General features: G+C 36.9%; 1 protein-coding gene across 6 annotated transcripts; it reads right to left on the bottom strand.

Annotated features, from left to right (window-relative positions):
* Positions 1-1,192: 1,192 nt before the first annotated feature.
* Positions 1,193-13,868, bottom strand: LOC103713285 (translin-associated protein X). Of its 6 annotated transcripts, none has more exons than XM_026807026.2 (8): positions 13,707-13,868; positions 13,433-13,539; positions 5,420-5,499; positions 4,519-4,660; positions 4,297-4,446; positions 4,003-4,204; positions 1,728-1,807; positions 1,193-1,640 (listed from the first exon to the last, which is right to left on the bottom strand). In XM_026807026.2, exons 1-8 carry the CDS (start codon positions 13,780-13,782, stop codon positions 1,620-1,622), a joined length of 858 nt encoding a protein of 285 aa, XP_026662827.2. In that variant the 5' UTR covers positions 13,783-13,868; the 3' UTR covers positions 1,193-1,619. The 6 variants fall into 6 exon arrangements, with proteins under 6 accessions (XP_026662827.2, XP_008798385.2, XP_008798381.2 ...); XM_008800163.3 differs by having other exon boundaries at positions 1,193-1,398; positions 1,687-1,807; XM_008800159.3 differs by having other exon boundaries at positions 1,193-1,611; positions 1,687-1,807.
* Positions 13,869-14,495: the final 627 nt, after the last annotated feature.

The raw sequence follows: 14,495 nt of genomic DNA on the forward strand, positions 1-14,495 counted from the left end.
TTCCTATTGCTGCTACTGTTTGGCTTGCATGTCAATTATATGAAGCATATCCCTAAACACCGACTAGAGATGCAATTTGTTTGAGATTACTGTGGGAACAATAGTTAATTTGACTGCTGCCTTCAAAGGGAGGTGTTATTAATTGATCTCCAAGAGTATCATCCAGTACCAGTCTCAGCTCCATCTTGTGATACTCCACAAGAAGGAGAAAGGTGATCTGGCCCCTTAATCCTTACCATCCATAACTCACATGAGACACATTTGTTGTGTATTTAAACCAGGGCCTGATGTGTATGACTATAACCTTTTTCTTTCATGCATGGCAGAGAAGCTGAGTTTTTTTTTTTTTTCTCTCTTCTAAAACGAACATTTCATATATTACAAGTACAAATACATCCAGTAGAATCAGCAAATAAAAAGTCCTGAAGTGCACCGGACATCTCACCCTCTCCAGGATGCCTCTTGAATGGCTCGCTACATATGCCGCCATCCAATCCACCTCCCCGTTAGCTTCACGATATATATGTATAGCCTGAAATATAATACCCTTCCTCGCCAGCTTTATTTCCAGCTAAAAAATATTACACCCTCTCAATCCAGTTCCCATTTGGACACTTCACATAATCATTACAACCTTCTTCAAGCTTTTTTGACCCTAACTGGTTAGCATATGCATGTGGCTTTATGCTTTCCAAAATTCTTTCTTGCTATCCTTTCAGATATTATTTTCCCCTAAGTCCTGGCAAAATTCATTTCCTAGTACAATACAAGTTTCTATTGTCTCATCACATAAAACTTCCATTCTGGCTTTTCTTGTTTTAAAATACTCGCCTTCTTAGTTACAAAGGTCTGTAATAGGTAATTGAAAACATACATATAAAAGGATGTAATAGTAGCTCTATAATAACGCACCATGCCATTCACTTTCAATCCACATCCTGGCTATGGCTCAAGTGTTTTATGGAGCATTGTTGATACATAATCTTGCTGTGTATTTCAGCAAACTCCGTATCCTGTAAAAACGACTCATCCATATAATAATCCATTCACAATTTATAACTGTTCCAATATTTTCAACAGTGTGCGCACGTGCCAAATATCTAGTATTTTTAAAGACAACAACAAGAGCAACTTTTTCACTTCAAGTAACATAGGTCGTAATGTTATTCCATCACCATTCACAGCAAGAGCATTAGAGAACAGAATAACATATTAAACCCACTTAAACCTTCATTCCAGGGCACATGTTAAGCAATTTGTTACACATGTTGAGCAAAAGCTATTACATGAAAAATTGTAACAAAGAGACTGACATGAACAAAATCCTCAGTAAATCCAATCAGGCAGAGACACCCAACAATTCTGCTGCTCCCTAGTCAATAATTCTCTAGCATAATCCTGGTGTAAATAGAGTTTAACATAACTACATTTTGTCGTCAACAAAATCAACCTCCATTCAGAAGAAATTAGAGATAAAAACGTAAAAAATTAAAGCCTTGATGACAACAAAATGTACACGAGATTAAGGAACCAAGTTCCCTAATCCTCCAGGTATGGATTTGAGTTCCCTTGTTATTTTTGCATGTTTCTCCTATGGTCCCATGATATGTTCTGCACCTTTAGAGAAACTGCATGATAATCTGTACAAGTTTATGCCAAGTAATAAATGAGCACAAGTGGTCTTACCAAGGCAACTGCAACTACTTTATGACTCAAAAGTCTAGTACCCCGAATATGGAGTAATCTGGATCACTGGATCCAAGCAAAGGATTGTATTCTGATCCTCTAACATGAACGCTAAAGCAAGCTGCAAATGCACATAAAAAAAAGATGTTCGTAAATACTCATTTAACAAAAAAGGTACAGCTTTTAATTTTCTAACAGAATTATGTATATGTACACATACACGCAATTCCTAATATTTGGCTTTGTAAACTCAATTGGAAGCCTGTAATCATCCTTCTCCTGATATTGACTTTATATAACATTATATGAAAACACCATCAACAAAATTAATGTTCCTTTCCTACCTTTTATTGACATTTCAGCATGACAAACAAAGTCTGTAGAATACAAGTAGAAGACAGCCAAATATATAACTAAGATAACACAAAGCAAGAGGCGGTAACATAGACAGATCCACACAGAAACAATCGAAATCAAGTTATAGGCCCTATTAGCCTTCGGAATTGCAGTTCTACTTTTATCTGCCAAAAATATCACATTCTGGCTGTCATTGTCAATTTTTTGATCGCAGATAATGAACACAACTTGCTTTTGGATCCTTCCATGGCATCTTCCCTGCTCAACTACCCACCTGTCAATCACTAATATGTGGGACTTGCTCAGATTAGCTGACATATGGAAATTTTGTGTGTCTGAATCTTGGAAGACCAATGAAAGACAGCTGGGCAGCTACATACAGGATTTCCATGCACATCCAGACAACTAACAATCTATATCTGTCATTTGATATCTTAATAGAAAATAATGAACAGGTGAGCTGGCATTTCCCATGCTCAACAACCAATCTGGTCTACACTAATGTGCGGAGATTTGCACTCACGTGAGATGACATATGGAGAACTTTTGTGTGTGAATCTCAGAAGACCGATGAATGGCAGCTGGGCAGCTACAGACAGGATTTCCATGCACATCCAGATAACTAAATCTCGCCCATAAAAGATGCCAAGCCTTTCAACTATTTTTCAAAGCTGAAGACTGCTAAATTAGGCCATTAATTGTGTTTGATCTGCTCACAATCTTTCTCAAAATTATAAAGAACATTAATCTGCCATGAGAAACAGGGTCCAAACAATATCCACAATCATAAACAAACGAGTTGATATGCAGAAGAGGATATATTCGGTTAAAGATTCATTAAGTTACTAATTCCTAATGGAGACAAAAAACAATTCAGGATTTTTTTCCCCCGGCTCCCTTGCAAAATCAGGTCTTCAAGGCCCTCTAGCCAGGAACTTTACATCATGATAGGATCCTCACAACTACTGTCCAAGAAATTGACTACAAAGGAACATCTACAAGAGGAAACTAGCTTTGCAGGTTCTCATAGCACAGTCTGAAGCTCGATGCCATCTGACTACTATAGGACCCAGGCTGAAAAGTTCCTCAACCTTCTGGCTTCCCTATGGGCATATGAAGGTTGAAACAAGGGAAGCTTGTATGATATGCCTTGTTAGTCAAGATCCAATAGTTCATAATCCTCAAAATAAAAACTTGCAAATATAAACAATAGTATAATTTAATGTAAGCTAGCTCACATTGCAAAAAACAAAGGAATAATCATAATCATGTAGCCTGGCCTTACAGATCCTTATTTGTCAAGTATTCCCATCTAGAGCCACTTCGGAAGTCATTCTGTAGTGCACAATATTTCAAAAATTAGTTAAAATTGTGGCTTCAAGTTAAGAAATTTGGAGACCAATGAGAAAGACCATGGGATTACAGTCCAACAGTCAGACAAGCCTCATACAGCAGCCTACCCTGCATAACACTTGAAGTCCACCAAAAGATAGTCCAAAACCAACCAGCATGGGCTATCCAGATTTAAGTGGGTTACTTGAACAGGCACTAGATGCTAGGCAACCAGCATACATAGGGAACTGCCTAGATGCTTAAGCATGGAGCAAGGCAACCAGTGAACTACCTGAGCCCAGGCAGCTACCTTTTAAAATAGTGAACTGAAGGTAAGTTTGTTTTGAAATGGAACTACACCCTGAGTTTTAGCATGCAACCAAAGTCCAACAGATTATTCAAAAACTAAAATTTGATAAAAAAATTTATCTTAATTTTAGTATCTTTTGAATACCATTGTTATGTCAAAATAAGTATTCTATAAACGACAATACCAAAGCTGCATGCATTAGATGTATTAATTATACCTATCTTTAATTTGCAAGCTCCTTTTGAACAATATATTATGTTCAACCATAACAGAGAAGATCATATCATTAAATATTTCTTAAGAGGAGAGCATAGTACCATTTTCAATCTTCACTACACTTTGAAGCATTGTTTCCATTTTCTTCTTCATCTCAGAGTTGTCATCCATACGAGGTACAACAAGGGTTAACTCCCTATATATATCCCGTACAAATTGACATATCTTCTCAGCATATTCTACTTCTCCATCTGATATTCGACCAATGGCTAGTCTCATCAGTTCTCCAGTCAAATCTGCAAGCTAAAACAAAATAAAGAAAATGAAGCATTCCATTTTCTGGAAGAAACTAGGAAATGAACATAAAGGAAAAAAGAAAAAAACATAATAATTACCCCCAAAAGGTAGTCAAGAACATTTATCTGCAAGGGTTCAACAGATTGATCACTAAGTGGTAGCAAAGAAGCATTAATCTCAGCAAGATTCAGTAGAGTCCCAGTCTTGCAGAATCTACACAGCGTTGCAGCTTCAACATACTCCTGGACCTGCAATAATCCTAAAATTTTGAAAGAGTTACTTCAAAATACTGAAATAAAAAAGGGCCTAAGGTTGCTAACTGCAAAGGTATAGGCACGCCTGAGCTTCCAAAAGTCAGTCCCTTGCAACTCTTTTACTAATCTGGATATATACTGATCAGTCACAGCTGCAAGATCATTTTCTGCCTTCGCCAAGACTTCTTCTTTATTATCTTTACTGATTCTGGAATAAGGACAAAGAATTGTTCCAGGAACATGCATATTATCAATTAACAACCAAGAATTTATACGATGCATTCAAATAGAAATCTATAAATAATTCAGGTGCAGATATTGCATTAACAACACAAGGCAACAAGTTTCTGTTAGATGAACATGAAGGTGAAATTGCATTAGAGAAGACAAACAGAGAACCTTAGATATATTTTAGAACCTAAATAATCAGGTGAATAAGGTAAACAAATATTTAGTCTTTGTAGGTCAATGCATGTTGTCAAATATCTGCACCAACTTATCAAAACCTCCAAGGCTTTGCCCATAGTAAGTGACAAGATTTAATCATCTGATTAATTAATTACTGTTGAAAAAAATGTTCACAAACAAAACAAGCAATTTGACCAAACTGTTGTCGGATTAAAAAGAAAGTACATTATTGTTATCTTGTGATCACCTATCAGACAGTGAATTTTGGCTGACTACTTTCAGTAACTACTGAGCATATCATATACTGTTGGAGACTCCCTTGGAGTATAAAATCAGCAGCCATACAAATAAGAAAATATGAAGAGGAAGTGGGCAGCTGGTTCTCCTAGTTTGAACTAAGGTTATTTCAATGAGATAAACACAATGTGGAAAGGAAAGCTGTTTGCAGTGTAACAACATAGCAAGATGGTAAAAGTTACTACCCTAGAAAGTGAATCAAAAAAGATAATGCAAATGACAAAACAAATCATGGAGCCAATATGCAGATTTTCCTGATCACCTGTGCACCTGGAATATGACCTTTTTGCTGTTTATCGTCACATCGCGACTTGCCTTCACAACTCTCTCCCTCTTGTCATTCTGCATTAGATGTATAGTGATTGATCACAAAATAATAATAATAATAACAATAATAATAGTATGATGATGATGATGATGATAAAATAAAAACAATAATATATTAAACTATTGTACTAAACAGAATTATAACACTTGCATAGAAATCTTTGTAGTCGTAACCATCAAAGAAGCTGTAGAAGATTCGCAATGCCTTCTCCAACAATGCATAAAGATAAACTAAATGGTAAAGTGATTTTCAATTTGCAAAATCCAGTAAGAAGAAACAGATCCACTAGTACAAATACCATCAAGCTGTTTCCATGTTCTAGCTGGAGAAAGAACCTCAGATATCCGAGAGCAATTTTGGACAGCCATCCAATGGCTAAGAATGTCGAGCAGAGATGCTTCTGTTAGGAATACAACACGATAAAATAAAGGATATAAAGGTCTTGGAACTCCATCTTAAATTGGTGAGGAGCATGAAGTAGGCTATGTAGTTGTTTTCAAGAACCATCAAAAATCTTAGCCTGCCATATCCACCAGGCTTTGTTCAAACCATCCTTTGTCTTTTCTGATATAAAGTGTTGACTCTTGGGTAATTGGCTGCCATATGTGAAGAATGCATCCAATGCAACAACATGGACCACAAGAGCCATTACTACTCTCTGAACTTACCACGTGCAAACTGCAAAATAATCATCTATACCAAATTTGTTCAATTAAAAGAGATACCCAGCAGCATCAATTTCTCAGAACCTCTGAGTGCTTCTAAGGATTTGAAAAAGAGCTATTACAAGTGTACAAAGTTCCATTATTTAATGATAAACACTACTAGCCGCATCTTTTTACTTGATATAGACATATACCATATACTCTTTAGGGGATGGAAAAGTTTCCAAATTTTGAATCTACCTAGATCTTCCATGTCCGTGAATGAAAACCTGAAAAAACTACAAATCAGAAAGAAAATTATCCATGAAGACTCTCCCTCTAAACCTGAAGCACCTAACTAATTAGTCTATGACTCCAACTTGAAACAAGGCGAAAGTGAACAGCATTAACGAGTGAAGCCCCCCTCCCCCAGAACACCACACGGAAAGTACCACTATTGAAAATTGGAAAGAAAAAATAAATGTGTTTCTACAGCCACGTATTTTTCAAATTGCCCTAAAATAAAACTCTGATCCTGCAGATTAGATGTCCCAGACATCTCTCAGCTCCAAAAGGTGTCATAATACAACCTTAAGTAATTTGAAACAGGTGATAACTGAACTAGAGAAGTGTTATCACCACACTCGATCACCTCCAACAATAGTACCCCTACTTTACGTGGCCAGCCAGTTGTGATGTCTGAAACTCTCCTCGGCTTCACTAGAGGCTGCAAAACAGCCATCAGTACACAATAACATTGACATGCACTGTTACATCATCTTTGTCATAGGTCTACAAATGGAAATTCAAACTCCAAAGTTTCATAATTTCAGAGTAGAAACTCAGTCAAGCTTCCCCTTCATCTTCCTCTCCCTATCTGAGTACCTTGCTAGGACTAGCTAAATAACCTCTTTCTTCATGAGACATGGTCACATCCATAACAGCATAACCAGCATCAGAAGCAGAAACTGGGAACACAAACTTCAGTATCAATTTTTCATGAGAACTTGATGCCAGGCTATTTTCCATATTGTTTTAACAAGGATTATAATCATGACTATGGCTACATAATATCATTTAGACACTAGATGTCACCAACAAATTTATAAACAAGTAAATGAATCATGACAAAGACACTAGCAGTATATGTAACATGCCAGATTCCTGGTAAACTGTATTTATCACATTTGGGGATCAAAATGAATCAATTCCAGGTTGAGCTACTCTTGGCTGACCCTGTCTGAATTAATTTACTAATGCTTCAGGTCAGGCCTAGCCCTACACATTGTCTGAAAACCCAGCCCCAACACCTTCTTTTAACAAAAGAAGGAAAGGGGGAGGGGACCCGGTTCCGAATTGGGTAAACTCGGTGCGAACTGAATGGTTCGCATCGAGTTCGAACGGAGGAATCCGGTTCGCACCGAGTTCAAATGGAACCGGCCGGTTCAGTCCAGGGGCCTTCAACAAGAAATGGGTGAATTTGGCAATGAGAAATGTATCTTCTCCCAAGTTTGTTGTATTAATTAATTGATCTCCTACAACATTCTCTTATTATGTGCTAATATGTTGTCCCTTGTCACTATATTTCTTTACTATATGCAAATATTTTGTCAAAATCACTCATAAATGTCCCTTTAAGATCTCTTGAGGATATAATGCTAGCTAGAGACTCCAACGGTGTCCCACCTATTTGCATATGGTAGCTTGTATGTATGCAATTGAGTTAACATGTCAATTTGAAGGAGCCCTATGTACACTTCAACGCCTTCTGCAATTCAAAGGTCGTTAACAAGCATACTGGGCATCAATATCAAAGGAGTTGTCAGATCTATGTGGGCATACCTTGGCAAGGATCAACAAACTTTGCTCCTACAAAAACCATATCTTGAAAAAGCTAGGAAATTAGAAATGGAAGAACTTGCCACTAGTAGGCAGGCAACACTTCTACAAGATGTTCTATGCTTGATCTCCCTTTATCACTTATTGTGCTTACCCATTAGGCTACTCAGTAATCTCGAGCACACTTTCTGTGGCTCCCTTAGGAACATGTAACAAATCAGCATAAACTATGCCTGCTTTCATACGAAGCTGTGCGCAAATCTAAGACTTCTTAGGGATCGGGGATCTGAGTTATGCAGCCAAGAAGAATCATATTGATGGGTAAAGATAACCACAAGGCTAGTACTACAATCAAGAACTCTCTCGAGGGAAGCAGTGCCTTTCAATTATAACTTTCCTAGAACATATGACCTTCGGTTTTTCTTCCATCTAGCATGCTATACATAATGGAGGTAAGTTAATAAAAGATGATGCAGCCTCTCAGAAGATAGGAAACTACAAGATTTAAACCAGAAAAAAAATTCAGAATTGAAGTTTGATATGAAATCTGCACACTACTGAAGCTTTTTTCCCCTTCTGAATGCTGGTAGAAAACAGTGTCACTCTAATCTCAGACATGAATATCAACTAAAGCTCTACTGTTAGTAGCAGGGTAAGCAAAAAAGAGAAAAAAGTGAAGAACCGAGTACAAGAATGGAGAGAATCTGCATGCTACTAACGAATTTTTTCCTTCTAAATGCTGGTAGAAAACAGCCTCACTCTAATCTCAAATCTGGAGAAGACGAAGAAGGCCTACAATCACCTTTATCTCAAAATAAACTCCATGTGTTGATTTTCCAGCTACACATATATCTTTCTTAATAGCTTCCATTGGCCACCTTTCTTAATCCTACTAGAACTCCTTTAAAAGGCAATGAACTAAGCCTTAGAACCAATTAAAACATTACTTGATAAGAAGCAGCCAGCTTCTATTTTGACTGCAATCTGGATTCCTAGACACGGAGGAGGGGGAAGGGGAAGAAAATTCTAGAGAATATCAACTAAAAGACACACACACCGAGAGAAGAGGGGGGAGGAAGAGGGGGGGGGGGGGAGAGAGAGAGAGAGAGACCCTAAAACTGTTAATGGTACTGTTCAGTGAACATTTGCTACAGTTTTAATGGGCTAATGTGGCACTTTAAAATTAAATTTTGATCGCATCAAAAGATAACTTCAACTCAACTTGTGGTAAATGAAGTTAGCATCAGTTTTCTACAGCACTTTATGGATTTCTCAAATTCCTAAAAATATGTTGCCCAGAACCAGAAATGTTGGTGGCTTATCTGACATGGCATGAATTGCAGATTATATTATAGAGAATGGAAAAGAGATATTAACAGACTGGCCACTATTTTTGTCTTTAGAATTAGTTGCTCAAGTTTCCTCTCTCCTCATTCTGGTTGGTAATTGGAGTGATAGATGATGTTTGAGAGACAATAATCACACTCCAGCTTTAGAAAGGTCAGCAACTTGGTGTGCAGCTATGATTCCTCTAGCAAAATTATGACTTGGATAGGTTTTACATGCAAGGTCATGTTGCCAGTTCAGTTTTTTCTGGTAGAAAGTAATATCTGTCATACTGGAATATGTTGAGTCGTTGAGGTTTCCTACCTTTAGTCTGATGCAGCTAGTGTTATAACTTTCTCTATCAAACTTCCTCTAGAAAATTAAAGAGAAATCTTCTACTACAGGTAACCATAGTAATGAAGCTGTTTTGATGTCTTATATGGTTTATCAGATTATCAATGGCAAGGAACGAATGCATCTTCCAAAGTATCCATTGGAGTCCCAAATTGATTTTGATGGAAGCATCCACTCTAGACCCCAAACATATTCACACGGCCGCTTTGAAGGGAGCTTTGATAGCAGAGGAAAACTGTGGCTCCTATCCCGCAAATTCTGCATTTCCTTGGATGATTTATTGCTCTTGGGAGCTACCACCCCGTTGTTTCCTCAAGGTCAACTTTGATGGTAATGTCCTGAATAGAGGTGACTTTGGTGGGGCTAGCGCTTTGTTACCAAAAGTGCTAGCAGTACACTAGTAGCAGCAGGTGTGTCAAACATTTTGAGTCGATAGTACCAATGGTTGAGTTGCATGCAACATGGGAAGAATGGAAGCATGCGACGAAACATCTGAAGACGACTCATATTATTCTTGAGAGAGACTCTTTGACAGTGGTTAAGTGGCTATCAAATCATCAAACTACTGAGACTAGTTATCTACTTTCTTACAAGGTGGCATATGCCAATAAAGAAGCAAAAATAGTACTGCTGATTGGATGGCAACATGTGGCCAATCACATGGGTACTACATTGTGGAGTGTTGTGAAAGATATTCCTTTTTATTTTTTGCATATTTTATTTTCTAATTCCCATGGATATACTTTCACTAGAGTGGTATAATAAATCCGACTTACCAAAAAAAAAGTTTGTAAAGCACCACGTACTTAGAGAATGGTAGAAAATTTTCTACAAATTCAACTCCCTCCAAAAAAATCTGTCGATCACTTGCTCAACGACATCAAGGGGATGAACTTATATTTTGAAATTATAATAAAAATATATTATTGTATTGTATATTTATATTGTGAAATTATTTAATATATAACTTCTATTTGCCTTATTTTTCTAATCAAAATAAATATTAGTATTAAAATGATAATATATTATAAGTATAAATGACAATATTAATTATATAATAACAATTAATATATATTTATAGGACTAATAATTTTTAGGATTAATAAATATATTTCTATGGTATATATCAGAGGTAGTTTTAGTATTATATGGTCAATGATCTTCGATTTTCATAGAATACCAAATAGGTTACTCATGAATACTCGGGGTTCATTAATTATTCAAACATAGCATACCAAACGTGATGATCTTAGATCATCAAGTATCAAATTACTCCGGGATAAGGATCACCAGTGATCTAAGATCATCTTAGTGATCCCATTTGGGTCTCCAAACGCCACGATAAGAAAGAAACATAATCATTCAATGTAATCTCTTCTTGAGTCCCAAGACTACATAATATCTTAACACATTAGAAATAAAATATGATCAACTCTAACTCAATCTTTTCTTGGTGTCCCAGTGCTACATCACTTCAAGTGTGAATAAAGAAGCATTCCAAGAGAAACATTTATCACATTATTATATATTCACACAAGGAAAGGATGATAGATTTAGCAAAAGTAGCAAAGTCGCAATTTTCTTAGGGAAGTTAAAAAGAATATGGGGAGACAAACTCCAGTGACTTAGGTTCTATCTAGATGAACAAAAAGGGAAAGAAAATGTATGTTTTAGGTAGTTTCGTAAGAAAATTTCCTAATTCTCTTTTGTTTTATTGCTTGACGCCTCCATCTTAAACCTTATAACCGAACCAAATTTTGAATGATTATAGAAAAGAAAATCATTCCCTTTTTGAGTTATGTTCTTTAACTAAACAGGCCCCTTCTCCTCCACAGAAATTGATGCAATCCCAAATTGAAGAAAGGGCCTAAGGTCATAATAGCCTCATGATATATCTCTTTCTTGTTTTTTGGTGAAGATATGCCGCCTCTTTCTTGAACGAAGCCATATTTGCCCACTCATATATCTACAAATGCACCTCCCTTGGTCTTTTTTCTTTCTCCTTCTAACTACAACCCAAGGCATTGATAATGTTCGCATAAAGCTCATTCGTGCCAAAGCACATATCGTCCTATACACAGAATTCTCTCTGTGTATGTGTTTATGTGTGTGTGTAAATCTATAGCACCTATCATCACATGCAGGAATAAGACAAAAGGGGTGACATATGATTTCAGATTTATTTTTCAAAACTCAACAAAAAAGCTCAACAAAAGAGGGCAGTGTAAAAAAGTATCAAAAGAGCATCATCCAAACTATGAAGGATGAGATGCATATGAGCTCAAAGCAAATGGATTTGATAACCATTTCCATTTCATACATAAATTGCAATGAACAAGAACAACTAGAAGGATAATATTAAAAAGAGAAGGGACTAGCTGGACTGTTGATTCCTTTTAAGTATTAGAAGATAAACTAAGAAAAAAAAGGCAGTTTGGTACACGAGGCTCTCGCCATTTTAGGATATGGAGAGGGTAAGATATACACAACCTTGCTCCCATATATGGAGTCGTTCTTTCCATGTTTTGAACCCATGACCTTCAAGCCACAATAGAGCAACCTTATCATTGTGCCAAGGCTCTCCATTTATTAGAACACAAATTAAAAACTATAAATCGATAGGAACCTGAAATTAAAACTTTAACGATTTGTTCATCCAAGCAAAAATCAAATGGATCACATGACACAGTCCATTGCTGAATCCGGAACTGTTAGACTAGCTAGACTAACAAGGAATATCCTGCACAGGTTTTCTAAAATAATATCTTCCTATAGGAACTACCTAAAGTATTGACCTATTCGTATAGTATTTAATTCCTATGATAAACATTACCTGTACATCCAAGATCCAAGCTGACCTAAAGGGGTGGGAAAGAAGAATAATGATCGGGATTTTATTTTCACATGCACTAAGCTTATCATTAAGGTGTTGTCCAAGATACAACTCAGAACTTTCGGGAATAAAAGAAATATTTAGGGTGAATTCAGCTGCCTTATGAGTAAGATTTTAGGTGGGGTGGGGTTATGATCTAAAATACGAGCTTGGCAAATTCATCAGCCATTTGGCAGAAGGGCCAGTTTCCAAGGAGTCCATGTTTCTTAAGCAAGGCTCAATTTAGGACATGGAAGGATGCATGCAGTAGGGACATGACACTAGCATGTATTTATTCTCTCTTTGCCTCTTAGAAGCTGTGGAAAAGCCAATAAAAGCTCTCAATATCATTAGGAAATGGATTAGTGACAACACGGAAACATGGCACAAAACATAATACCAAAAAATATGAAAAAGTAGCAACACAACAAATACATAGATAGTTTGGCCCTTTCAAATTTGTGCTCTAATTTATTGACTGTCTTGCAGCAGCATTTGAATCCAAGTACTAAGTTTTCTAGATTATTTTATCCAAGTGAAAACCACAAAAAGGTATCTTAGCTGAACAGATTATAAGCTGTGAAATGTGCTGTGTTTTGCATTATAAGTGTTTCTATGACGTTGCCAACTCTGACAACAGCCTCAAACACCATTGTAGGTAAACTTTCTTCGCTATCTTGGTGATAGCTTAAATAAATCCAATTCCAGTGGTGGCTCGTCAGCAAGAAATAAAACCAAATATATATATATATATATATATATATAAACGTAGCACATGCTCCAGTTGATGCGGGTCTTTAGAATTTTAAAAATCCTTTGCCTCCAAATTCACCTCGTTATATTGATTTCCAAAATGAAAGAAATGGAAGTATTTAAAGCCAAAAAGCAAGAGAGAGGCAGTGGGAATCATACAAGTTCGTTGAGATAGTCAGCATATTTCGTGAATTCCTGCTTCATGGTGGAATCCGTCGCCATCGTCCTCGGCTTCTTACTGGAGCTCAAAAGCGACGCCCCCACGACTGCAAGAACGAGGGAGCCAAGCCAATGAGCGATGCGGTTGGCAAGTTAGGGCTTTCTTTCAATTGATTTCAAAGAAGATATCTAGGTGATGTCTACATGCGAGAGTAAGAAAAAAACGAAAGAAAATTAAAAAAATAGTGCGAAACATAGCAGTTAATGCTACTACTTTGATGGAGGCGATGGGGTTTGCTTGCCGCCATGGGAAAGGAGGAGAGGAGGTGGCGGCAGGACGAATACAACATCTGTCCCTTCACGCCACCGCCAGTTTGGGGTTTCGGGGGCGGTGAGCGAAGGCATTGGTAGGTTAATGGATTGGGCTGCTACTTGGATACAATCCGGTCCAAAGCGACGTCGGTTCGGCCTTCGGGCCTGTAGGTGGATTAGATACGAAAGTGCATGTTTTTTATGCACCTGCATTCTCAAGGAGGGGTTGTGTATCGGCTCGTTTGGTTCGTAGAAAAAGAAGGGAGATGGTGTGGTCAATGAAAAAGTAATAAAATGTCTTTTATTTGGTTAGAGTTTTAAAAAAAAAAAGATAAGAAAGTTGTATTCCTATGAAAATATGATTTCCACATTTTATAGGAAAGTTTTTTCCATGAGGAGAATCACTTTATTTTTATTTTTTCCTAAAAAGGCCCTTCAGCATTAAAGAGGCATTAAAGACCTAATTTTTATAAAGGGCATAATAGGAATTATATATAACTTTCTTAAAAAAGTGGATGGCCAACCAAACATAAGCATTTTGAAAATTTGTCACTTTCCCATGGTCAACCAAACATGCCAAAAGTACTTTTTTGGGCATACTCTTCCTAGAAATTTGTTTCTCAGAAATCATATTCCTAGGAGAGAAAATGTTTCCCGCGAACCAAACGAGCTCTAAGTTAAAAGAGTGTTGCCAATTAGATGTTGATCTATATCACAAATCATACTATAGGATTCTTCGACAAATCTTCTT

The sequence above is a fragment of the Phoenix dactylifera genome, unplaced genomic scaffold (genome assembly GCF_009389715.1).
Source record: "Phoenix dactylifera cultivar Barhee BC4 unplaced genomic scaffold, palm_55x_up_171113_PBpolish2nd_filt_p 000537F, whole genome shotgun sequence".
Classification (NCBI taxonomy): Eukaryota; Viridiplantae; Streptophyta; class Magnoliopsida; order Arecales; family Arecaceae; genus Phoenix; species Phoenix dactylifera.